General features: G+C 43.0%; 2 protein-coding genes across 6 annotated transcripts in view; one reads left to right on the forward strand and one right to left on the reverse strand.

Annotated features, from left to right (window-relative positions):
- GNAL (G protein subunit alpha L) overlaps positions 1 to 4854 on the forward strand; it is a 340721-nt gene extending 335867 nt beyond the window's left edge. For both annotated transcript variants that reach the window (XM_048840218.2, XM_048840220.2), the window contains exon 12: positions 1 to 4854. In XM_048840218.2, coding sequence (XP_048696175.1) covers positions 1 to 147 — 147 coding nt within the window. In that variant the 3' untranslated portion in view covers positions 148 to 4854.
- Positions 3360 to 26980, reverse strand: MPPE1 (metallophosphoesterase 1). 4 transcript variants are annotated; one of them, XM_048840227.2, is made up of 11 exons: positions 26495 to 26979; positions 25892 to 25975; positions 20550 to 20939; positions 14055 to 14163; positions 12882 to 12985; positions 11174 to 11254; positions 7904 to 8012; positions 6026 to 6100; positions 5794 to 5916; positions 4856 to 4996; positions 3360 to 3771 (listed from the first exon to the last, which is right to left on the reverse strand). In XM_048840227.2, the coding sequence occupies exons 3-11, from the start codon at positions 20828 to 20830 to the stop codon at positions 3589 to 3591; spliced, it is 1206 nt and encodes a 401-aa protein (XP_048696184.1). In that variant the 5' UTR covers positions 20831 to 20939; positions 25892 to 25975; positions 26495 to 26979; the 3' UTR covers positions 3360 to 3588. The 4 variants fall into 4 exon arrangements, with proteins under 4 accessions (XP_048696184.1, XP_048696185.1, XP_048696181.1 ...); XM_048840228.2 differs by lacking the exon at positions 25892 to 25975 and having other exon boundaries at positions 6026 to 6097; positions 26495 to 26980; XM_048840224.2 differs by lacking the exon at positions 25892 to 25975.
- Between the last annotated feature and the right edge of the window lie 94 nt (positions 26981 to 27074).

Consider the following 27074-nt stretch of genomic DNA (forward strand, 5'->3'; position numbering starts at 1 on the left):
AGGATAAGTACAGCAAGTGGAGATGGCAGGCATTACTGCTACCCACATTTCACATGTGCAGTGGACACAGAAAACATCCGCAGAGTTTTCAACGATTGTCGAGACATCATTCAGAGAATGCATCTTCGCCAGTATGAACTCTTGTGATTGGGATCACCGTGGAGCCTGTGGTTTTAAATACTTAGCTCCTTATTCTCTTGCTCTCTCTCTTTATACTATGCCACACAGGGTGGAAGAAAATACTACAGAAATGTCAGTCTTTTCAGGTTGTTTACCTTAATTATTTAGCCTTTGAGCTGGTTTGCGGCAAGTTTGGGTTTCTTTTCCGCCATGCTTTTTGGGACTTTTTGTGTGCTTTATTTTGATATGCCACTTCTTTGTCATTCCACTAAGCCCTTTGGCTACCTCTGTTGCTTTAGAGGTGTGTTTTGTTTGTTTTTTGGGTTTTGTTTTTGCTAATTGAACATAACCTGCTAAATTTTTTCCAGCAGGTTATGTTAGTTCAAACTGGTATGTCAGCTGGATGACACTAAAGTCATACCTATCCTTGTGTGGGTCCCTTTTTTACCATGATATTAAGAGTACTTGATGGGTGAAAAAAGAATAATGCACTTTGTATCAGGTTACTAAATACTGTTGAGGAAGTATACACACAATGTAGCAGCACCACAATATTTATTACTCTGTCACAGTTTTTAGCATTACTGAGTTGCAGGTCAACTTATAAAGTGACCTCCTCTTTTAAGCCGTTACTGGCACAGGAAGTAGAGTAGATAATGAGAGGCATGGTGAAGATAAGCAATTTTTCTGGGGTTTTGGGGCTAAGTGCCTCTACACACCTCAGGCATTTGAATTACAGCTACTTTTTCAGCCTATTGCATCTAGGCAGAAAATTTACCACCCTCACTTATGTTATTTGTGCTGTCCACAAATGATCCGGTTAGTTTAGATCATTCTTGGACAACAGTCCTCTCCCTATATATATATATTTTTTGTTTTACTGCTGGTTTATTATATTGTACAGACTGTAAAATGTAATATTATTTTGTACAACTTTATTGAAGAAAAATACTTGTAGAAGATCTTTGTGCCTTGATTATGGCTGTACCTGTAAAATGAGCTAAGATGTAAGTATGTTTTTGATTGCGCTGTACAGCTTGATGTCAACCTTACCTGCAGCAGTGACTGGAGGTAAGAACTTTATCTGTAGAGTTTAGGGATTTTTTTCTGGTTTATATAAAAACAATGCTCTTTAGTATGAAAAATATAAATTATGCAAATTAACCACTTACCTTTTCAAGTAAGGTATTACAGTCACCGGATGTTGCAGCAACATGCCTTTCTCTTTTGAAATCTCAGCTTTAAAACATTGGAATTCATTCAAGTGTCCAAATTGCAACCTGGTGTTGTTTTAATGGGAATCAAGGATTTTTTTTCCTTTAACTTTAGAAAATATGTTTAGTAATTCTTTGGTCATTCATAGTACATCACAATTGCACAGGCAGATTGTGAATGTGTAAAGCACCATTATATAGAGCTCGTCAATCTTTGTACCAACAGCAGCTTTCATTGTGCAAGTAAATAGCAAGAAGGGGGGGTGGGGGGAGAGGAGGTATAAACCCTTGTGTCTGGCCTAAGAGAATTACAAGATGACATTTTTATTTCTCTTTTAATAAAGAGACATTAGAAAATTGTTTTATTTTAAATATTGTAGAATCAAACTGTGTGAATATTTCTCAAACTTGAATAATTTATGCAAATGACATTCTCAAAACAAGTTGTGGTACAGTACAATATATAAAAGCAAGAATTGCTGTAGCAATAAGGCATGTCCTTTTTAGTAACTATAACACTGCTTTATATTTTATACATAGGTGTTTTATGTCTCTGTGAGTATATACTTTTCCTGTGTCCAAGATAACCTGTACAAATGTCTAAAATTACAGTTGCAATAACAGAAACCTAGAGAAGTGTTAGCCTACATTACTTCATAGATTGTTTAATCACTCCTTGGACTATCTCCATCCTTTGTTTTTAAATTTTAGGGACAAATTAAGATCTGAGTTGTTTTCAGGAACACACTATGAATCAGATTTTTATAATACAGCCATGATTTGTGTTGTTTATAAACCCAGTCCTCTGTTACTTAAAATTAAATTAGAGAAATTTTATTTTAAAATAGGATAATTTTAGAGACAGTACAGTATCTTTGTAAGATTATCCTTCCAAGTGAAATTGCTAGTAGGATGTATAGTCTTGATATTTCTATATTTGAAATGCAGTTATGTATTTCCTAGAAAGTGAAAGGCAGGGGTTAGCTAGTAATAGGTATAATTCCCTAAATCTACCACTGCCAGTTATGCATAGATTTCCACACCTTCCAAAATTACTTTAGAAACATGCAAAATTTACCTTTTAAAAAGTGGGAATGAATAAAAGAAAAAGTAGGCAAACCAAACCACCCCTGTAGGCTAAAAACCCCTGCCTCTGCAGGAGCACCAAAAGGAAAACTGGTTCCTGCTGTGGAATTTCCTTATGGTTTTTCTTGTAATTGCATTTGTCTATCCTGTCCCCACAAAGCAGCAGGGATTCTGGCTTCTAGATTTTTTGCAACCTAGCTACCCCGTTGGGAGGCTCTCTGCCGCTACACCAGCTCTGAGGATTGCTGTGGCTCCAATGGAGCTCTGCTGCTACAGCTTTCCCCTATGAAGCAATCCCCAAAACTCCATTAAAGTTGACATTACAGCTCAAAGCTGGCTCTGCATTAATATAACCAAATTTTGTTAACATTCTTTTGGAATCCTACAGGGGCTTAATATGCACCTGGTCCCCCATGTGGCTCCAGCATGAAGCAATGGGAAAATGTTCCTGCAGCAGTATCTGACCACCTTTGTTGGGGAAAACCTCTCCATGCTGACCTCGAGGGTGCAATAGGGCCCTGTAGTTTATCATAGCACATTTTCTTAAGAAGAGCAGCTTGAGAGGTTCCACCCCTAATTTCTGGAAGGTCTGAAGTGTTTTGGCAAGTAGACCCTGGAGGGGTGGAAAGATGGTCTGGCAAACAGGGGATTACAATCTCCAACTACTAACTAACACAGCAGGGATTTCTCCCAAACAACAGTTTTTTGCGTGTGACAGCTTAGAAATGCTAAGGAAATCCGCTGATGTATCTATCCCATTAGAAGAGCATGTAGCAATAAAACATACAGGGATGGTTCCAGCTTGAAAGACTATGCCTCCTCCCGGGTAGGACATACTAGTGCAGACAAGTGCTGAGGATGTAGGATTTACATAATGTACAGTTACAAACTTTTAGTATACATATTTGATACAAAAATTATAGCAACGAAATGGACTCATTTGATTGTAGAATACTGTATTTTTGTACAGCATGAAAACAGTTCATTTCAGTTAATTATTTATCCTGTAGTAGTCATATCAACTGTGTAGGATTTCTATGGTATGTGTAAATGTGACCTGCCTTCGGATTAACAATCCAGTGAGGTCATTTGCTGGCATGAATATAGTCTGATGTTTGACTGTTCTCAGCTTTGGTATTTCAGTAACTGAATGCAGATGTCTGGCTCTTCATACTGCTTTATGCTTCCTGATTAAGTGCTGAGCAAAATAAAAAGGTGGATTGAGAAGTTGAAGATGAGCTAGTATCAGTACCCCCAGTAGAGCCCCTGCTATACAGTATATAGTAACCACTCTGCTCTCAAGTGGAAGGAAACACTTGTAGAGGGAGAAGTTGGTTGGTGTTATGCTGCCCTGAAAAAGAAAGAAAAACCATCATGCTGTTGCTAAGAGGTTGGATATAGGTTTAGTGATTCTGCATCAAAAACAGCTAAGTTCTACAGTAGGTTGCGGAACCTGGACTAATATAGTACCAATGCCATGCAGTCAGTCCACTCCCTGTAGCACTGGAGACTAGACATGCCGCAGAGGTAAGGTGCATGGTTTGATAGCAACCACTTTAAGGAAAATCAAATAGGCAAAAGCACTTGATTGCATACCTAGCAGCTGGTAAAAGCAGGACTACTTAGCAAAAGAAACATGCCAACACTTAAATAAAATACATGGATTGAGACGGGACTGGGTGGTGTTGTCTATGGACTAAAGAGTGTAAACCAAAGAGCAATGAGATTTGAGTTTCTTTTTCCCATGCCACAAGATGCTGAAAAAGTAAACAAACCAATTTTAGGTTTTGCTATTTAAAACAGAACTTTTCAAAAACGTGAATGATTGTAAAACTGGTTGTTTTCTCCATAATAAAGAAGATACTGTTCATTGGAACTATCTGATGGAGCTTAACCAACATTCTAAGTGAAAATTAGAAAACATGTGAATTGAAACTAATGAGGCAGATTATCAGAAGACATACGAGAACTTGCCCTCTCTGAAGTGGTTAATGGGTGAGTCTGAAAGGCAAGAAAGCCATGTAGAAATCTGAGATAGATATGGTCTTATTTTCATAGTAGAGAAATCAGCCAAGCAAAACTAGCCTTTCTACTGTTCAGTGCGTGGTACTGATGATTTTTTTTTTTTTTTTTTACAAGTCAATAGTTTACCCTGCACCCTCTTTATAAGAAACTCCGTTACACATGCTTTTTACGAATATACAAAATAGACCTTTAACAGCACTTCCTTGTACCACACAACCTGTGTGGCTCCCCTGATGTGCTTTTTAAAGTGGATGCAGTGTATTAGGTAAATGTTGGGTTTTGAGGGAGAGCGGGTGTTCTGCCTTTTTAAACAAAACAAACAGGTAGCAGCAGTTCAATAAATAGCTGATTGCCATGTTGATTTATATTTATGAAAGTTACCTGACAAAAATAAAAATCTTTAAATTTACCATGATGAAACTAGGGTTGTTTCTGTTCCTCCAACTAAACGATGGGACACTGATTTCTGGAATCTTCCCATTATGCAACACTTCACATGCACTGTGGGTATGGCCACTCAGAATCAAACGGGGATGAAACCACCATAACAGCTATATTGGAAACAGTACAAAATTACAAACATGAAAGGTTAATTTGAATTTATGTTTAAAGTCATCACACAGTTTAATATCTAGTTTTGCTTCCAACGGGCTCTCCTTCCATATTTTTACTTGGGCTACTGTTTTTGCAGAGTATTTTGTGAAACCCTTGTGTCTTCCACTAATACAATATTCATATTTTAATATTAAATCACCCTATTTGACCTTTTACACAAAAACAGGGTGGTATTTTGTAACATTTTACTATAGTAGGTTAAATTCCTTATGAATCTGAACAACACTTAGTATCAAGTCTTTAGCAACACAAATGGAAAAGCTTGGTCTTAAATGAAGAGTAGCCCTGATTTGGAGGTGATCTGCCCTCAAACATTTCTGCTGTAGGAAAAAATCTGTTGCCCATTTAATTTATTGGGAATATTTTATCATCAGTAATTCAGTAAAAGTAGTATTTTTAGAGCCCTGGACAAGATCACTGACTTTTTCTATTAGTCCTACTAAAAATGGGTTACCCATATACTCTAAAACTTTACGTATAGTACAAAATGCTACACTGAGGATAAATGCTCTGCAGCAGACTGAGTGTCCCTGGATTTATCATGTGGAACCAAACAGAGAGCCCAGCAGGTCTATCAGCAGTCTCCCCCAGGCCTCACTAAACCAGGAGGAGCTGCGTGTTCAGCTTATCTCAGCTAGCATTTGCTTTTTCCAATATTATATACATAATTAAGGATTTCAGGAAGAGCTGTAAAGTTACTGTGATATTAAATAAAGTTGTTAAATTACCAAACCTTTTGTGAAGCCTCTCTAGAAAGTACATCATACTTTTCTTTAAATGGGATGTTCTTTTCCTCTGGAAGAGCAGAATCTTCCCCAGCACATTCAGCGTCATTTCTTCTGTAAAGAGGGTAATGCTGACAGGGATTCAGAGCAAGAGCCAGTTGTTAGTTAACGCAGCCTTTTATAAAATGGTGATAAATATGCTGAAATGGTGAAATCCTGCCCACCTAATCTCCAACACACCTGTAAAAGGATTGGTTCTGAAGCTGGAAGCTGTTCCACATCACTGCATCTTTTCTTGGAATGATTCTCTTCCTGCTAATAAAATCAAGCCAGACAAATGTAATCTTGTCTGTGCAGCACTAGCTCTGTATTTATTACTTGCTTGGAGGGCCAGGACAGAAATGCAAAGTTGAAGACCATGCAAGATATTTTCCTCAAAGAAACTAGTATTGCATAAGGATTATTGCAAAAAGTACTTGTTTACAATGTCTATCAGAGAAACTAATCATGAGGCCTTACAGAGTAAAATCAGAGGACAGAAATTAAGAAGTGTAGGTAAGAGAGAAAAGCTGTATGGTGGGATGATTTGAAGAGAGCTGGTGCTGTGTAGGAAGTCTGTTCCAAATGGCAGGTGATTCAGAGCACATCACACAGAGGTCAGATTCTGCAGGAATGGAACTAGGTGAACAGAAGCAAGTTCATGAAGTGTTTTAAAAATTAAGACTGACAATTTACAACTGGACTCTAATGAACAAGGAGATAGTGAAATTGTTCAAGGATGCCATGGATGCAATTACACTCTCTGTATATATCAGAAGGTGGCAGCAACACTTTACAGAACATGCTGAACCACAGAGAATTGGAGTGGCTGTAGAGAAGGCAAGAGGATATAAAAGCATGCTTGAAGAGTTCAGCAGTGGTGGGAATCAAATTAGTAGTATTCAGAGACAGTGCTGGACAGATAATGGCAACATGCAAGTCCGCAGATCCAGGACATAGGGATGAAAGGAAAATTCACAATCAAGGATGCAAAGGGTTCCATTAAGACAGGAAAGAGGAAATGGGGTGGTTTGATACTCTTTTTACTTAAATTTTATTGATGTAGTGGAAGGAAGTTCTCTTAAGGTAAATTCACAAATTAATTTGGTCAAGACAGGGAGGAGTGTTCAAAAAGAGTACATCTGAAAAGCAGCATGAGCGCTCAGGTTAGGAGGAGACATGACAGGCAAAAGGTAGATAGAAAAAGGCCCTGTCCATGTAAGAATAATACTTAGATCCCGAAGTGCTTTACAAATCAGAGTAACCATTAACAATTTTACAGATGGAGAAATTGAAATGAAGTGACTTGCAGGTCAGTGGCAAAGCGAGGAACAAAATCCAGGTCTCCAGACTGCCTATCCATTAGACCAGGGGTCAGCAACCTCTGAGAAGTGGCGTGCCAAGTCTTCATTAATTTAAGGTTTTGCGTGCCAGTAATACATTTTACATTTACAGGGGCGCCCCGACGGAACCCCAGGCAGGCAATGGACTGAGCGGGGCCAGCAGACGGAACCCCAGACTGGCGGTGGGCTGAGCGGCTCAGGACGCTGCCGGTCTGGGGTTCTATCTGCCGCCCACGCTGCCAGTCTGGGGCCCCGGCTGCCAGCCTTGCTCAGCCCGCTGCCAGCCTGGGGTTCTGTCCATCCAGGCCAGCAGCGGGGCTGGTGGCCGGTACCCCGGCTGGCAGCAGAGTGCCACTAGAAATCAGCTCAGGTGCCGCAGGTTGCCAACCCCCGCATTAGACTATGCTGGCTCCCTTACAAGAGCAGAGATCAGTGTATGTGGCAGAGAAAAGGGCTACAGGATTTTGCTGGCAGAGATCATGGAGAGATAACAGGCCAGACAAGATTACAGGAGGTGAAAGACCGGGGCAGGAAGTCAGCAACATGCACACTGAAATCCACCGTGAATATGGAGGTAAGAATGATCAAGGAGACAAGGCTCCAAGCACTATGAGAGGAAAGACAAAACACAAACTAGAGACTGAGATTTTTCAGTGTAGAAGAATCTGACTTCCAGCCTGATTGTAACGGCAACACCAACTCTGCCGTTACAGTGAATGGACTATTGGACTCTTACCTGTTGAGAGCAATTCAGTTTATGAGAAAGCTTCATGAGCTTTGCTTCTGCTCTGCTGCAGATAGTGCACCCATCACCTTCCAGGGCAACACTGTTCACCATGACAAAACTGGGGGAGAACAGAGAGGGAATGGGGGAAAGACAACTGTTAGGTCTCCAGACACTCGTGGTGAGAGATGAAGCCCTTCTATTTAGAAAAAAAAAAAAAAGCGAACGTTCATAAGTCAGATACAAAACTCAAAGCATATCAACTAAATTCAATAATGACTGGGTCTGGGCCACACTCTAGACCAGGGGCTCTCAAACTTCATTGCACTATCACCCCCTTCATGGCCCCACGAGCAGGGACTGAAGCCTGAGCCCACCCGAGCCCCACTGCTCTGGGCAGGGGGGCCAAAGCTGAAGCTCAAGGGCTTCAGCCCCAGGCAGAGGGCCTGCAACCTGAGCCCCGCCACCCAGGGCTGAAGCCCTCAGACTTCGGCTTCGGCCCCGGGTGGTGGGGCTTGGGCTTCAGCCCTGGGCCCCAGCAAGTCTAAGCCAGCCCTGGCAACCCTGTTCACTTTGAGATCCCAACCCACAGTTTGAGAATCGCTGCACTAGACGCATCTCTTACATACTGATACTGCATGTTACCACAGCTTTCCACGATCACCTGTTTTATTGTTAGACACTAACTAGTCAGTTGGGTTGCACAGCAAAGTTTAGGTGCTGTGACTAATCCAATATCCACACAATTTGTGAGGTACTGTTTAAAATTATATCCTCTTGCAGTGCAGTAATCCATAACATTGAAATCTGAAGGTGAGAAGCTGCATTGGCACTTGTAGCTCAGAAGCCAGAGAGGTTTTGTGAGCAATGTTAAAGCAAAGCTATACTGCATTTGGCAGCCTCTGCCCAGGGAAATGAACCTGGACCTTGTCTACAGGTTGCCAGCAAAGTGCACCAATGGGGTGAGATTTGTAAAACACTCTAACATGCTGCGCTCCAGCCACCTTGCTGGCATGCTCTAAAAAGTACCTTGTTCACATTCTATATTGACATGAACTAGGTGCCCTGTAGAGTGTGCAAGAAGCATCTTTGCCGGGCAGTTAGAGCACAACATACATCCTTCTGGCACTGTGTAGGCAAGCCCTTAGTCTGATTCACACCTAAAGATAGCTCTCTCTTATCCATGGGGTCTCTGGCAAAGCAGGGTAGGGAAGCTTTCACTATACTTACCTAACTCTGTCTTCGTTACAGCTTTTAAATAAACTCTGAATTTTTCTTGCTGCTAGGCTCTTCCCTGTCACAAGTATAAATAGGCACTTATTTTTCTATTAGAAGAACAGCCTGCTAGCTGATGGAGAAGAGACATAGTCACAACTCAGCATGCAGGAGGAGGGAACAGTGGTGTGCTTATACTCAAAAGTGAGCTAGATTTTATCATGGAAGGGTTGCTGGTAAAAAGCAGATCTTAAATTGCAGGCAGCATTTTCCACTAAATAGCTACTTCTTGCATTAGTGCTCTAGAACACATTTACCAAGCGCTATTAACAATGAAAACTCATTTCAACGAGCAGGTGGTCAATTGGGTACTGTACACACAGGCTGGAGTAAGGAGAGGATGTTAGGCCCTGTTTAAGCACTATTTTTAAAATGTTAGCTGAAATGTGTGTTTGGGGTCCCAGACTTGAGTAATATAGGGTTGTATTAAACTGGGGTCTATTTTCCCCATAAGCCTGCATGAAGCACACTTTCTTTCTTTCATGGGTGATATAGCACTTCCAGCCTGTTTAGAATACTTGCTTAATGTTTAAAAAAATTAAGTGATACAGTTGTAGCCTTTATTTCCTACATTCTTGTGAATTATTTAGTCTGACCATATACACATCGATGTATTTCCCTTCACTTTATCTGACAAAAAAAATTCTGATAAGATGTCTTTCAGTGGATCCAGTGCTCTTCTCCCACTGCACTTCCTTACACAGGATGTACACCCAGAACAAAGGAACACGCTAAGCAAATACAGAAATATTTACTGGGCTATCAACAGTTTCTCTAACCAATTGATAAAACTAAAGGAAGGAACAAGCTTGGCAATACGATGACAGACACATTGTGGGCCGAGCTCTGCTGAGGTGATTAGTCAAGATCACTCGTGAATAAGAGTTGCAGGACCAGGTGCTATGTTACTATGTTCCATAAATAAGGCATGAGTTTCAGGAACTGAAGAAGCGAGGACATTTCACTCGTGTTAAATTTTAATACTTAAATGTTGAGCATTTCACTCAACCACTTTCCTCATTTAAGATTGGCAGCCAGTGGTCACCGTAAGTGGTTGGAAGCAAAAGAACACAAACCCAACAAGTCTGTTCTTGTGCTCCAGAGCACATATGACTGCCATTAAATCCTCTGAATTGTTTTCTTTCCACTGAAGAGTTGCAAAGTCATTTTGCTCAAAACAGCTCCCTTTACAGCAGGGGTCACCAACTAGTTGATCGCAATCGACTGGTCGATCCTGGAGCCTCTGCCAGTTGATCACTATCTCCAGCCACTAAAATCATGGCGGGGCTCAGGCTCCTGGGGGCAGGGGTGAGGGGAGGAAGCTCTGCACACTGCCCCCGCCCCCAGCATCGTCCCTGCAGCTCCTATTGGCCGGGCACAGGCAGTGCACGGAGACTCACTGTCCCTCATCGTCCCTAGGGGCTGCAGAGATGTGCCACTTCCAGGAGCAGCATGGGGCCGGGGCAGGCGGGTGGGCAGGCAGCATTCCTGAGCCCCGCCACGCTGCCAACCAGGAGCAGGTCTGTGGTAAGCACCTCCTGGCCGAAGCCTGCACCATCTTCCGCATCCTAACACTCTGCCCCAGCCCAGAGCTCCTTCCTGCACCAAACTCCCTCCCAGAGCCCGCACCCTCTCCTGCACCCCAACCCCCTCCCCAGGCTCAGCCAGAAGCCCCCTCCCATATTCCAAACCCCTTGGCCTCAGCCCAGAGCCTTCATCCCCTCCCGCATCCCCACCTCCTGCCCCAGAAAGTGAGTGAGGGTGGGGGAGAGCGAGCAAAAGGGGGAGGGGCAGATCCTGGGTTGATCTTAAATTCAAAAAGTGATCTTGTGCATAAAAACGTTGGAGACCACAGCTTTATAGTATTTATAAACCAGTTTCTTGGGGAGTAAACAATGTTTTATGTTTAACAAATCTTCATGAAAACACGCTACAATGGGTTCAGGAAAATAAAAGTTTAAACAAAACAATGAAAAAGCTCAAAATGTTGGAAAAAATTATACTCACTTTACCCCTTTCCGGGTTATTAGCTTTCCGGAGGTGAAGTTGAAAACTTTTGCAAACCGTTTTAACTTGTAAGCGGTCATTCTGTGTTTAAAAGATAAGAGTAGTAGGATGCTCAGAAACTTGCCATTACAAGTCATTTTATATAGTTGTGTTACAGATTTAAAAGGCAACTCCCAAACAGGTACTGCTCCATGATCCAGCTTACACCTTAAAACTGAGATTCTCTATGGGATCGATACAGCCTCTCTCAAGTCTACTCTGGCCCCAAAGCAAGCATGACCAAGCCAGGGAGGATAGCCCCCAATACAAGCACAGCGTGAAATACAACAGATGCAAATCACCCTCTCTGATGCTGAGAGAGTAGGGAATGGGGCAGAATACCTCCCAATACCTTGGGTCACTGCAGCACAGCATGAGTTATAGCAGCAGCTTGACCATGATGTGACCTTGAAGCCACCTTTACAGAGCACTCCTAACTCTCACTCTGTGCACATGAGCTACACCCAAGGTCTGGCTCTAAAAATGTAACCCAGCCCATCTTAACTGACGCTTGAAGACAAAAGCCTAGATAATAAAAAAACTGATTCACATGGAAGCCAACAGTTACTCAGGACTGTGAATTAGTGGTGAGTCAGTGGATTAGGGCACCTGCAGGAGATACTCCCACAAAGAGCCAAGCAGCCACTCCTTGCATACAATTTTCAGGGCTGGTCATGCAGGCAGAGCTCAAGTGAGAGCCTCTGGGACTGAGAAAAACAGATCTGCCCTTGCCACTGAGCCCTGCCTTCATGTATGGATTGGCGCTCTCTCAGTGGTAGCAGAGAGAGGGTTCTGGGACAGCAGGACACAGAGAAAGATGTAGGGGAGGGAAGGAGTCAGGAAAAAGCTACTGTTGAGTCTGGGGCCCAATCGCATTACACCCAACTCAGCTCCAGCAGCAGCAGCTTTTCTCCAACTACTCACAAACCCATTACCAGGTCAGTGCTTGAGACTCGGCAGCCGCTCCTCCCAGGAGAGCGTGGGGGCAGGAGTCAGAGAACCGGTGCTGCCGGGTCCAGGGCAGACAAATCCAAGGCGAACTTATTTGTGCCAATTATTGGATAATCGATCTATTAATGTAGCTGATCAAAGTTATGCAGACAAAGTCTGATTTAAAAATTATTTTTGAAATGCTTTCAATGTGAATTGATTATTTAAAAAAATAAGGACTGTTTTTATAATTACTGCACTGAGATACAGAAAGCTCTGCGTGGGGTTTTGCAGTAATTAGCAAGGTAGGAGATGCTGTAAAGACATTCGTACATGTAAAGATCTTTCAGCTCACATAAATCCTTAATAGGAGGACTTGATACATAAAAGCACTTTGTGTTTCTTGGATGTTCATTTTCATAGACCTCATCCAGCAGGAGAGAAAGTAAGACAGTAATAGGAAATGGATGGCAGTTGCCCTATCTTAGGAGCTGAGGGAGGGGAAGTGGAAGCTCCATCTGAGCAGCCAGAGAGAAGCGTGTATTAAACATTGACTCTTCAACCTAAAATTCTCACACACACATTGGCAGAGGAATAGAGAGGCGTTAAAGTCAAAAGTCAGACTAAAAACCAACATTTGACTTTGGGGCCAATCTCTTGAGGCTGGCAATACTGAGTTACTGTTTACATTCTGACATTTCATACCTGACAGCGTACTGAATTTTTCTGAAATACTTACTCATAGTGAAAACCAATGTCATGGTTGCCAACAACAACCATTAGCTCAGTGCAAACTGGATGCCGGAACATTTTCTGAAACCGCCTGACATCATCTGCCCAGGCCTGCAGGAAAATTGTAAAAACTGCTGATGTGGAAGAGAACTATGAAAGGACTTAACAGTAGGCTGCCACTTTGAGATTTTCATGTTTTATGTGTTTGGGCTAGGGAGAGGAGAAAGAAGCTATTGGAAAAATCAAATCCAGGGAGAATCACCAAATTTCAGTTTGTAGTCAAGCCACTGGAAACTACCACTGCCAAGATGAGAGCAGCATCCACTGTATAGTCTCTAGGAATGGAATATGGACGATATTAAAATTGCTATTAGTGTCATTAATATTGCAACAACAATTATTAGCTGGCTTTAGAATACGTGACACAAATAGAACTTTCTGACCAGCTATCAGGAAGGTCAGAGCCCCAAACACGAATACCCAGTAATGCACAGGCCTGACTGATTCCCTTGTTTATATTTGCAAAATTAATTTGCCAACAGCTTTAATACACTAGGCAATGCACTTCTTTGGGTTTCAGAAGGCCAATAATGCCTTTTAAAGTAAAATGTTAGTCATTTGCCATTTTAAAGTTTGAACTGTTGGCCACTCATGCTAGTAGCCTGTCAGTGTTTACACCTAGCATCATAGCGGTGGCCACAAACATTTATAAATGTTACCTCTTTTCCATACACTCCTAAAAGCAGGGGATTAAGTAGATTTCTCCTTTTCACAGCTTTAGTACCTCATAAGCATGAAGAGGATCACATTTAACTCGTATCTCCCCAGACATGCACATTCTTGGCGCACAGCCTGCCTCCTCTTAACCTTGCACTCAAGTGTAAGAGAGTAGGAGTGTAGGGTGCTGGAGTCCAACTCAATGCAAAAGACTACGCCTACTGCCTGATCTTATTTGTGCCCACACATACCCTCCACTCACACTGGAGTGCAACTGCCTTGCAGTGACTGCACTAGAAAGGAGTGTCATGGCCTACAAATCTGCAATACATCAATTGTGGAAGACGAAAATCAAATAAAGCCTGGCTTGCTCTGCATGCCATTTATTTCCAGGAAACCCCATTTCTTTTAAAACAGTACAGCATTTTAGGACACTAAAAACCAGTAGATGGGGACCTTTTACCTGGGAGAAGCTCCACTTTCCTTCATCAAAGACGTCTCCTAGTATGAAAACAATATCTGGCACCAGTAATGACAAGGCAGTTTGGAAGGCTCTCTCCATTTGCCATTCCCTAAGAAACAAGAAGCATCAAATCAATAGACTCTCTTAACTGCCTGATCCTTTATTCTGATTAAACAAGGTCTTGCCTGACAGAAAAGTGAAGCAGCCGCTCAAAGACTGAAAGAGCTACTCTGAAACACCAGCTCCTGGGCTACCTCCCTGCTCTCCCTCCATCCCCCCCAACATAAACCATGATCAGCACCAGCTCATGGGACATCATACATAAAGTGCTGATACTAACCTTTTATCACAAGTTAATGGGTTATTTTCAAAGCATGTAAAAACTGATCAGTTGCAAGTATGTTGAATAATCGCACACACTTGACCGAAAGCATCTGTTCCTGCAGCAAAAGGTTTTGATTGCTCAGAACAAACCCCCAGGCTGGATATTGAAACATCATTACAAATCATCTAACCAATGACACAAATTAGACCTCCAGATAAAACAATTTATAATGAGTAAGTTACTATACTGCTATTTGCTAGATATGGGTAACAAATTTCCATATCGATAAAACATTATAATGAATTGTGTCAAAAGGGTACTTGATAGAGCTGACGCTAGCGTGCATAAGTAAGACAGCAACTTTGCTATACAAGGTCAAGCCACTGTTTTGAGTCCCGTGGGGATGAGTCTTCCTTTAGTAAATTTCATCCTGCAGTGATCTGAGCAAGGTTTCTGCTGGGACACAGAATAAGCCAGATTCTGCTCTGATTAAACGTAAAACCAGTGAATTTGGCAGAAATATTGTAGACTTACACTACTATATCATGTGACCCCGTCCCATACTGATAGGTAGTAACTACCTATATTTAGTAGTTCCTATTAGTAATAGCTTTTTCTCTAGGTTGAGCACATAACTGAAAATGTTATAAGATGTCTTAATGTCACATGAAATTTTCCAATGCTGAAGTAGAAAAAATAAGGAAGTCTTTTTCAGTTCATCTAATGGACAATGCAAGGTCACATAGGAAGGGACACTATATCTAAAAGCATTCACTGTTTCTCTCTCTCTCAGCCCTGGTCTACATTAGGACTTTAGGTCAAATTTAGCAGCGTTAAATCGATGTAAACCTGCACCGGTCCGGGAGCTATCCCAGAGTGCTCCATTATGACCGCTCTGGACAGCACTCTCAACTCAGATGCACTGGCCAGGTAGACAGGAAAAGAACCGCGAACTTTTGAATCTCATTTCCTGTTTGGCCAGCGTGGCAAGCTGCAGGTGACCATGCAGAGCTCATCAGCACAGGTGACCATGATGGAGTCCCAGAATCGCAAAAGAGCTCCAGCATGGACCAAACGGGAGGTACGGGACCTGATCGCTGTTTGGGGAGAGGAATCCGTGCTATCAGAACTCCGTTCCAGTTTTCGAAATGCCAAAACCTTTGTCAAAATCTCCCAGGGCATGAAGGACAGAGGCCATAACAGGGACCCGAAGCAGTGCCGCGTAAAACTGAAGGAGCTGAGGCAAGCCTACCAGAAAACCAGAGAGGCGAACAGCCGCTCTGGGTCAGAGCCCCAAACATGCCGCTTCTATGATGAGCTGCGTGCCATTTTAGGGGGTTCAGCCACCACTACCCCAGCCGTGTTGTTTGACTCCTTCAATGGAGATGGAGGCAATACGGAAGCAGGTTTTGGGGACGAAGAAGATGATGAGGAGGAGGAGGTTGTAGATCGCTCACAGCAAGCAAGCGGAGAAACTGGTTTTCCCGACAGCCAGGAACTGTTTCTCACCCTAGACCTGGAGCCAGTACCCCCCGAACCCACCCAAGGCTGCCTCCTAGACCCAGCAGGCGGAGAAGGGACCTCTGGTGAGTGTACCTTTTAAAATACTATACATGGTTTAAAAGCAAGCATGTGAAAGGATTACTTTGCCCTGGCATTTGCGGTTCTCCTAGATGTAGTCCTAAAGCCTTTGCAAAAGGTTTCTGGGGAGGGCAGCCTTATTGCGTCCTTCATGGTAGGACACTTTACCACTCCAGGCCAGTAACACGTACTCGGGAATCATTGTAGAACAAAGCATTGCAGTGTATGTTTGCTGGCATTCAAACAACATCCGTTCTTTATCTCTCTGTGTTATCCTCAGGAGAGTGAGATATAATTCATGGTCACCTGGTTGAAATAGAGTGCTTTTCTTCAGGGGACACTCAGAGGAGCCCATTCCTGCTGGGCTGTTTGCCTGTGGCTAAACAGAAATGTTCCCCGCTGTTAGCCACAGGGAGGGGGGAAGGTTGAGGGGGTAGTCACGCGGTGGGAGGAGGCAAAATGCGACCTTGTAACGAAAGCACATGTGCTATGTATGTAATGTTAACAGCAAGGTTTACCCTGAAAGAGCGTAGTCACTGTTTTATAAAATGTGTCTTTTTAAATACCGCTGTCCCTTTTTTTTTCTCCACCAGCTGCATGTGTTTCAATGATCACAGGATCTTCTCCTTCCCAGAGGCTAGTGAAGCTTAGAAAGAAAAAAAAACGCACTCGCGATGAAATGTTCTCTGAGCTCATGCTGTCCTCCCACACTGACAGAGCACAGACGAATGCGTGGAGGCAAATAATGTCAGAGTGCAGGAAAGCACAAAATGACCGGGAGGAGAGGTGGCGGGCTGAAGAGAGTAAGTGGCGGGCTGAAGACAGGGCTGAAGCTCAAATGTGGTGGCAGCATGATGAGAGGAGGCAGGATTCAATGCTGAGGCTGCTGTAGGACCAAACCAGTATGCTCCAGTGTATGGTTGAGCTGCAGCAAAGGCAGCTGGAGCACAGACTGCCACTGCAGCCCCTCTGTAACCAACCGCCCTCCTCCCCAAGTTCCATAGCCTCCACACCCAGACGCCCAAGAACGCGGTGGGGGGGCCTCCGGCCAACCAGCCACTCCACCACAGAGGATTGCCCAAAAAAAAAAGAAGGCTGTCATTCAATAAATTTTAAAGTTGTAAACTTTTAAAGTGCTGTGCGGCATTTTCCTTCCCTCCTCCACCACCCCTCCTGGGCTACCTTGGTAGTCATCCCCCTATTTGTGTGATGAATGAATAAAGAATGCATGAATGTGAAGCAACAATGACTTTATTGCCTCTGCAAGCGGTGATTGAAGGGAGGAGGGGCAGGTGGTTAGCTTACAGGGATGTAGAGTGAACCAAGGGGCGGGGGGTTTCATCAAGGAGAAACAAACAGAACTTTCACACCGTAGCCTGGCCAGTCATGAAACTGGTTTTCAAAGCTTCTCTGATGCGTACCGCGCCCTCCTGTGCTCTTCTAACCGCCCTGGTGTCTGGCTGCGCGTAACCAGCAGCCAGGCAATTTGCCTCAACCTCCCACCCCGCCATAAACGTCTCCCCCTTACTCTCACAGATATTGTGGAGCACACAGCAAGCAGTAATAACAGTGGGAATATTGGTTTCGCTGAGGTCTAAGCGAGTCAGTAAACTGCGCCAGCGCGCCTTTAAACGTCCAAATGCACATTCTACCACCATTCTGCACTTGCTCAGCCTGTAGTTGAACAGCTCCTGACTACTGTCCAGGCTGCCTGTGTACGGCTTCATGAGCCATGGCATTAAGGGGTAGGCTGGGTCCCCAAGGATACATATAGGCATTTCAACATCCCCAACAGTTATTTTCTGGTCTGGGAATAAAGTCCCTTCCTGCAGCTTTTGAAACAGACCAGAGTTCCTGAAGATGCGAGCATCATGCACCTTTCCCAGCCATCCCACGTTGATGTTGGTGAAACGTCCCTTGTGATCCACCAGAGCTTGCAGCACTATCGAAAAGTACCCCTTGCGGTTTATGTACTCGGCGGCTTGGTGCTCCGGTGCCAAGATAGGGATATGGGTTCCGTCTACGGCCCCACCACAGTTAGGGAATCCCATTGCAGCAAAGCCATCCACTATGACCTGCACATTTCCCAGGGTCACTACCCTTGATATCAGCAGATCTTTGATTGCGTGGGCTACTTGCATCACAGCAGCCCCCACAGTAGATTTGCCCACTCCAAATTGATTCCCAACTGACCGGTAGCTGTCTGGCGTTGCAAGCTTCCACAGGGCTATCGCCACTCGCTTCTCAACTGTGAGGGCTGCTCTCATCTTGGTATTCATGCGCCTCAGGGCAGGGAAAGCAAGTCACAAAGTTCCATGAAAGTGCCCTTACGCATGCGAAAGTTTCGCAGCCACTGGGAATCGTCCCAGACCTGCAACACTATGTGGTCCCACCAGTCTGTGCTTGTTTCCCGAGCCCAGAATCGGCGTTCCACAGCATGAACCTGCCCCATTAGCACCATGATGCATGCATTGGCAGGGCCCATGCTTTCAGAGAAATCTGTGTCCATGTCCTGATCACTCACGTGACCGCGCTGACGTCGCCTCCTCGCCCGGTATCGCTTTGCCAGGTTCCGGTGCTGCATATACTGCTGGATAATGCGTGTGGTGTTTAATGTGCTCCTAATTGCCAAAGTGAGCTGAGCGGCCTCCATGCTTGCCTTGGTATGGCGTCCGCACAGAAAAAAGGCGCGGAACGATTGTCTGCCGTTGCTCTGACGGAGGGAGGGGCGACTGACGACACGGCTTACAGGGTTGGCTTCAGGGAGCTAAAATCAACGAAGGGGGTGGCTTTACATCAAGGAGTATTTCAGGCAGGACTTCACGGAGGGTTCCAATAAGAAATGGTGCACCTAAGTTATCGTTCTTATTGGAACAAGGAGGTTAGCCTGGCCTCTGATTGATACATGGCTAGATTTACCTCGCTGCACCTTCTCTGTGAGTGACTGCAGTGTGACCTAGAGGAATGAGTCCCCTAGACAGGGGAGGAGGCAAATGAGTACAAAACAAATCTGGTCTATTTCTTGTTTTGACCCACTCCATCTATCTTTTACATCTTTGGCTGGCAGCAGACGGTGCAGAAGGACTGCATGCCATCCACATCTCATGGCTGCTCGGCAGAAGATGGTACAGTACGACTGCTAGCCATCCTCATCTCTTGCCTGCCTGGCAGAAGATGGTACAGTACGACTGCTAGCAGTCCGTATCGCCTGCCCGCTCACCATAAGACGGTTCAATGGGACTGACTGCAGGACTAAAGAGAATGACCTGGTCAAGTCACTCCAAATTTAGTCCCTGCGCCCATGTCTGCCCAGGCGCTCCCAGCCGACGTGGCCAGGAGCACCTCGGACACGACCAGGACGACTACCAGTCGTATTGCACCGTCTGCTGCCAGAAGGCAATGGGTTGCTGCTACTGTGTAGCAAAGCCGTACCGCGTCTGCCAGCACCCAGGAGACATAGGGTGACGGTTACCTGAGCGGGCTCCATGCTTGCCATGGTATGGCGTCTGCACAGGTAACTCAGGAAAAAAGGCGCGAAACGATTGTCTGCCCTTGCTTTCACGGAGGGAGGGAGGGAACGGGGGCCTGACGATATGTACCCAGAACCACCCGCGACAATGTTTTAGCCCTATCAGGCATTGGGATCTCAACCCAGAATTCCAATGGGCAGTGGAGACTGCGGGAACTGTGGGATAGCTACCCACAGTGCAACGCTCCGGAAGTCGACTCTAGCCTCGGTACTGTGGAAGCGCTCCGCCGAGTTAATGCACTTAATACACTTAGAGCATTTTCTGTGGGGACACACACACTCGAATATATAAAACCGATTTCTAAAAAACCGACTTCTATAAATTCGACCTTATTCCGTAGTGTAGACATACCCTCAGGAGGGTGGAGCCAGGGCGACTCCCACCTCACTCACTCCACTCTATTATCAGGGCTTGAGCTCACTCTCCCCAACTCTTCCTTTAAGTACATTTATAGTTATTAAAAGATAAAAGAATGTTCAGTAGAGATTTAATTTGATGCCACTCAGTCACATAGCTCCTGCCATGGAAAAATAGATACTTTCCTTCAAAGTTCTGCTTCTCTGTGGATTACAAGAGGTAAGCAATGTGGTGTAGTGGATTAGGCACGGATTGGGAGAGTTTGATTTTAATCCTAGTCCTGGCCCTGACACTGGCTCAGTGTGACACTGGACAAATTACTATCAGTTCCCCCACCCCCGTAAATGGGGATACTATTACTAACAGTGGAGATTAACTACTTCATTTTTGTAAAGCACTGTATAATTTATAAGTATTATTATAAACTGCAAAGGATTCTTTGAGACAGACAATGTACTCAGAAGCTTATGGCAGCACAATACACCAGCAACACTAGCCTTGGTCTGTCAGAGACTGCACTGATTAAACACAGTCTAATTCACTAACCCTCCATTATTCTCTTCCCCCGTAATTTAGATAAGCAAGTAAGAAGCCAGACTGGCTACTTGCCACAAATGCCACTACATTTACTACTGCTTATACATGGCTCTGATAAAGGCTTTAAAAATTGGTTACAACATGTTCCCTAAATTCAGTTCTTACCTTCTTAATTTGTCTAGCCAATGCCCTTTGATTTCGCCAAGCAGGTGGGTATCAGATAAAAACATGGCCTTCAAGACAGAAGCCGAAGACTGTTTGCTGCTCCTGTGAGCTTCTATTTTAACTTCTGGCCAATGACACTGAAATATCACCACATAATAAATTAAGAATTCACAAAAGATTAACACCAAGGCAACCAGACACAAAAGCTTCAGCAGAAAACAGCCTCTCTTCTTCAAGTGAAGAATCTTCATAATGCCCAAGTTGGATCTCATCGTTGCCATGTCAGCCTATAGAAGTTATTCTCCGGGGTCAAAGCACCCTCCTTCGTACAACAGAAAATGGTGGGGTCCAATCAGAGGTTCATATGGTCTCCACATCAGTACAGAATCCCTGCAGAAGCAATATAAAAAAAGATATCTACAAGCCCAGTGTTCCAGTCATTAATAATCAAGTACAGCTCATTTACAGGATGAAAAGTCACAACCCAATTCCTATTAAATTACTACCAGTATTCTGAAAGCCTTGGAGCCCTGTAACTAAAAACAAGAATCACAAAGGCAAAGTTGTTTTCCCAGACAAAGGAATCAGATTATTCCCAAGGAAATCTGAAAATCCATCCTGGTCTTTATGACAAGCTCAGGCTACTCAAACCACACTACTCCTTCCTCTAATTGTAAATTGGTTCTGAAGAAGAATAGGTGTGTGTCTAAGACAATAGAGGACTAGGAGCCACAGCTTCTGGCTCTACCACAGGAAAAATTTCACTTAAAGTCTCTTTGCCTCAGTAACATACTTCTCTACCTCACAGAGCGCTCCAAAGCTAAATTCATTATAAAATTATTGAGATCTTAAGATGCAAGATTCTATAGAAATAAAAAATAGTAAAATAAAGTGAACCAGTTATTTGCTTGTTACTCTCCAGTACTGAGTTTGGCATAGCACTCTTCTACACAAATCTCTAACTGCCCACAGTTGTATGTTATATTTCTAATACGGTTTTATTGTTTGTAGTGTGAATGGGACAACATAGTTATAAAACCACATTATGCAACTGGGTTACAGCCTAGGTCATGACATTTTTCCCTAACACCATCCTGTAGCTAAGCTGCCACATGGGCACAGCAAACCAAAGAAAGGGCTAGAACACATATTCTACTATCTGAGTCAGACAACTGTGCACTTCCAGTTAGCGGGGCCCAAAGAGAGTGCTTATATTGCTCTGAGTCACTCAACACTGAAACTAGTTCATGGGCTAGAAGAGGAGAATGGTCCCAGTGTAGTGAAGCAAGTTAGCATACCTGTAATCAAGAGGAGAATTTGGTCCATTTTATTTAACCTTTGCTAGAATAGGCCTAAAAAACGAAAATCAGGGAAAGGAAATTTGTCCAGCAAGTGTCCTTTAATTTCACCATGCAAGTGGCTACTTTGTTTTGAAGAGGCTATTCAGTCACTGCACTTTCATACTGGTCACAGGCTCCCAGAGGGAAGTCTATAGCAAGGGCCAAAACCCAGCTGGACCTGCTGAGGACACAGGGTTAGTGAATTGAGATGCTGGGACTAGGGGACCCTGTCTACCAGTGGGCTGGATTGTGGGATTCCACCCTAAGAGAAGTATAAGCCTTAGCCTGTCATTTGGAAGCACTGTCTATGGAGAGATTGAGTGAGGGGACAAAGGTACAGCTCACCCTGGAAGCTTAACATATTCTATTACTACTACTAATAAAATAATAATGGTGTATAGGAGGCATTGAGATGGGAAGGGAGAGCAGCCAAATATATTCAGATTCAAATCATCCCAGAACACACTATGGCAAATGTGACTGCTTTCTGGCACAGTCACCAGAATTTAATAGGATTTCAAATTCAATAAGATTTACTGACTTCAATTAATTTCACGTTGTGAAAGCCTAACAGGTTAAATGAGTTTACCACACCCTCAAGGAAATCTACTAGAAGTTTGCAGTAAGGAGGAACAGATGACTGGGGGTGACAGCGTTTTTAAAGGGGAAATTCAGAAGATTTCAAAGTCTCTGACACATAAAAAGTCTTTCCTTCCAGAGATTACTTTTTCAAACTGTCTTAACCGTAATCCAAAACAAAGGAGTCTCCATCCTGAGTGAGAGAAATCTGGCAGCATCCAAGACTAACAACAGTAAAGGAAAATCCAAAAAGGCCTGAGAATGGACCTTTTCCTGGATATCTAGGGGAGAAGCTCTTTCCCTCTCTTTAGAGAATAAATGCCAGCACTTTCAAAATACCACCTCCTCAACAGGTCTTTGCAGAAAAATACTCTCTTTCTGGGGCAAGTGCCTGCAAGAAATAGCAAAAGGGACTGCAGTCCCACAGGAAAGGAGGGCTGCTAGGTTAACCTTAGAGCAAAATACCTAGTCCTCCATGTGCAGCCTCTCCCAGGATTTCACTTAGGAGATAGCACAACATACCTGAAGCACCTGCGTTTAGAGACATCCACTTTGATTGTATTAACTGGGACAGGAGCACAAGTGACAGTGTTTCTCTAAATAATTATTAATGGAAATTTAAATCAATGTTAATGGGAAAGCTGTAAAAAAAAAAAAAAACAAACCACGCACACTTTCTTTTAAAGATGAGAATTGGACATTTCATTATTTGCTTTCCTATGCTCTGAAGTATTATGAGACAAATAATGGTAATAAAAAGCTTAAAGAAAGTACTAAGTATCTATAGATTTCTAAATACTTTGAAAAAGGCAGGTCAGCACCATTACCCAGATGGAGAAACAAGCATTTCAAAGGTGTACACTAATTTTTGAATCCTCCATGGCTTGGTCTGACATGCCTGTAGCCATTTTTCAGATGTTCTGGCTATATTTTATTGGAATTCTGAGTAATCAGTACTTCTGAACACCAGCCCATACGTTGGACAACTAAAAAGTAAGCAACCCCTTTGAAAGGGTCAGTGACTTGCCCAAAGTCAGTACAAAGTCAATGACAGAATCAGGACAGAATTCAGCTCTTTCCACTACAAATGTTCTAAAACCAGTGCGCCAGGCAGCCTCTCCATAAGTCCCTACCTTAAAGGAAATTAAACATTGGCAACATGCCACAAGCCTCTTACTTTCTCAAGAAAGCCTACACCTGATCACGAAGTTACCTCTTTTCAAACACGGATTTTGAAATTTTACCAATATTTAGAAACATTATCTTTTCAAGACAGCAAACAGGCATCAGTCTGGCCAAGCACTACACTTTTTCAACGTCCTTTAATATGTTAACAGTAGTGGGTCAATCTTTGCTATGTGCTTTAGAGAAGTGAAGGAAACAATGCAAAGGCAAAAACCTCAAAATGCAGCAACTGCTCATTCATTAGATGATAGAAAACACTCAAACAGCTACAATAAAATAACCTACAAATGCACATTTTCTGTTCATTCAACTACATAAGGATAGATTAGGAGCACAAAAATAGCTTCCACAATCCTGTTTCATATGGGAGACAGCTCCATGCACACCCAAATACATGCTAAACATCCTTTTTGTTTTTCTGTTTGTCGTCACCTCTGTTAAAACTTGGGGTTTTTTTTCCTCCCTTTCTTCACACTATGAATAGGGTCATTACCTCTCACAACAGCCATATTATGAAGAAAATGCATAGTCATATCATATTCCTCAATTATGATACAAGAACGGTCACAGCAATCCAACATTCTACACCCAAATTAAATTTAGGAACCACAGGAATTACAACACTAAGCAAATCAATGGTCTGTCTAATCTGGTACCCTGTGTCTGATGGAGACCAGTACCAGATATTTCAGAAGGAGGAACAAAAATCTCCCTAACAGTTAGAATAGACTGATTAAAATCAGCAAGCAGGAAACTTTAATTTAAATCTTTGATTTTTATCTTGTTTTGCATTTGTTCTTTTTAGTTGTCTTCCTAAAGAAAAGCTGATCAACATTAAAACATGTTGATTTGCTAGGAAATATAGTCTTCACACTAAATCTGGCACTTCTTAACCAGAAGGGTAAATAAATATTTATAGATTTAGTATAAGAAATTATATAGTTTAACATACATGTATTCAGATTCTTAATGTTTACATATTTATGATGGAAAATGATGAATGATGCTTTTCTTATTTACTGGATTATGGTTAATTTTTTTACTCGTGATTTATGTCAAGCAGCATAAGAACATAAGAATGGCCATATTGGGTCAGACCAAAGGTCCATCCAGCCCAGTATCCTGTCTACCGACAGGTGCCTAAGAAGAAGTGAACCTAACAGGTAATGATCAAGTGATCTCTCTCCTGCCATCCACCTCCATTCTCTGACAAACAGAGGCTAGAGACACCATTCCTTACCCATCCTGGCTAATAGCCATTAATGGACTTAACTGGATAAATTCATGGAGGTTCTCTTTTAAACCCTGTTATAGTCCTAACCTTCACAACCTCCTCAGGCAGGAGTTCCACAGCTTGACTGTGAGCTGAGTGAAGAACTTCCTTTTACTTCCATTTGGATGGAAATTGGAATTCAATTAAAAGTGTACAAAACCAGTTTTTTCAAATAGTATCAGTTGAATATAGGGCTACCTTAAATGTGCTGTATACATAAGGGGGGGAGGGAGTAAGTTTATCAAAACATGTTTTGCATTTAAAGCTAACTGATTTATTTTTTAAAAAGAGACAATGTGCGTGAGAGAATGGATTGTTTCTGCATATCTACTTCAGAATTTTAGAACGAATAGATCTCATCCTTCTGCACAATAAGCTTTTCTGCTTTTTCAACTTTGAATGAACTAGTCACTGAAATGAGCTAACTGAATGAACATCCAGCAGTTCAGTGGTGTTTCTTTAAAACTTCAGCAGCAAACATGTACTGCTTGAATGTTTCATTTAAATGATTGCAGTAAGTTTAGTTCTTAATATAGTTTTTTTTCAAATTTTAAATAGATTTGAGAAAAAAAAACATTAAATGTACATTTTTTAAAATCCGATTTGTGGAGGGGAGAGGGGAATCCATTTTTATCCACCCAATGGTGGATAAAAGACCTTTAGGGGAAGTTCTTCCTACCCTCAGGCGAATCAAGATGGTGGATTTTTTGTTTTTGTAAACATACTGCAAGCTACTTTGCATAAAAATCAGGACAAGCAGAAACAATAAGCTTTGAGGAACTACTTTCCCTTCCCCTTCCTTTAGTGAAAACTCCAACTTCCTTAATAGACATTTGAAATTACTGGGGCGGGAAGGGAATAAGGAGGTCTTAACAGAAGCAGCAGATAAACAACTCACAACAGAGTGAGTTAACAAAAAAGTCATTCTTCTTTCAGCCAGTCAGGTCTTTCTTCATATTGCTTACATTTCTAACCGGGACTCCATGATGAAAGCATCATTGCTGGCCTCATTCAGGACATGCCGCATCAGAACCACAGAAACTAAAGATCTGTGAACAACAGGTCAATAAAGTATACTTAGATGACTGGAAAAGTAAACTACAATTCCAGAAAAACCTCTAATCTCTGCTTCAAAAAAAAAAAAAAAAGGCATTGGCCACTTTCCAAACTCACTAAGCTGTGAAGCTACAAATGAGGCTGAATTACCTTTGTTTTAACATCATTCTTACCTAGCATTTTAATCAAAGTCAGCATTATAAAGCCACAGGATCTCTGCATGTTCCATACTGGACAGACAAGTGTAAAACAGAAACGTTTGTTAGGCAGGCACATACCACACAAAGCCTTACCGTGCAAATCGTACCTACCTCTAATACCAGAGTTTCAGCTTTACTTCCTACTGTACCGATTGTTACAGAGGAACCACAAACTATCAAAGGGCTGCCAAAGTATTATATAATTTAATAGAAAATGTTCGTAAATTACTCGAGTTGCACTAAGGCACGTAGAAGATGGAAGGCAAAAAAACCTCAAGACCCTTCGCATTCACAAATCCACGCCATGCTTACCAGAAAAAGGGCAAATAAAACCTAGTTTCATAACCATTGTTCAACCGCTCTCCGGGAGCCTCTCTTCATTAAGAGATTTTTACACATCAACTTTCTCTAGTGCATCTGCACGCAAAGAGCTACAAAGGGGGAGGAGGGGATGAAAGAGCCGAGTCAAACGATAATCCAGGAAAATACACCCAAAAGCGAGGTGCACGAAAATTCCCTTCACGGTGGAAAACTGCCATTTAAAGGACACCAGCAATGGCAGAAAACAATACCCCCAAAAGACGGGTGGGGGATCCTCTCTGCACGTGAGCCAGCGTTTCTGCTCCTGGCTGTTGCTAGTCTAGGGGCTGTGCTGGAGATTTGAGCGCCGCCGCAGGTGTCTCATCCGCGCACACACTTCTGGGTTGCGGTTTGCTTCTACTGAAAGGGCATCGCGAGACCAGCCGAGCACCATTGGCACTAACAGCCAGGAAGGCGGCATGACATCTCTTATTCCGAGCCAAATGCAACCCTGATCCGGATTGGCTGTTTTACTTTTCAACCCAGAGGCTCCGTCATTGGCCAGCTGCAGCTGAATTCTGGTTGGCTGTTT

Source organism: Caretta caretta, chromosome 2 (assembly GCF_965140235.1).
Source record: "Caretta caretta isolate rCarCar2 chromosome 2, rCarCar1.hap1, whole genome shotgun sequence".
Lineage (NCBI taxonomy): Eukaryota > Metazoa > Chordata > Testudines > Cheloniidae > Caretta > Caretta caretta.

Coding starts and splice junctions, on each gene's coding strand:
- MPPE1 (XM_048840224.2), bottom strand. CDS start 20,830: ATGGCAACGATGAGATCCAACTTGGGCATTATGAAGATTCTTCACTTG. Junction 5,917..6,025: donor CAGAACCAATCCTTTTACAG/GTGTGTTGGAGA, acceptor AATCCCTGTCAG/CATTACCCTCTTTACAGAAG. Junction 3,772..4,855: donor ACAACCCTAGTTTCATCATG/GTAAATTTAAAG, acceptor TTTCTTTTTCAG/GGCAGCATAACACCAACCAA.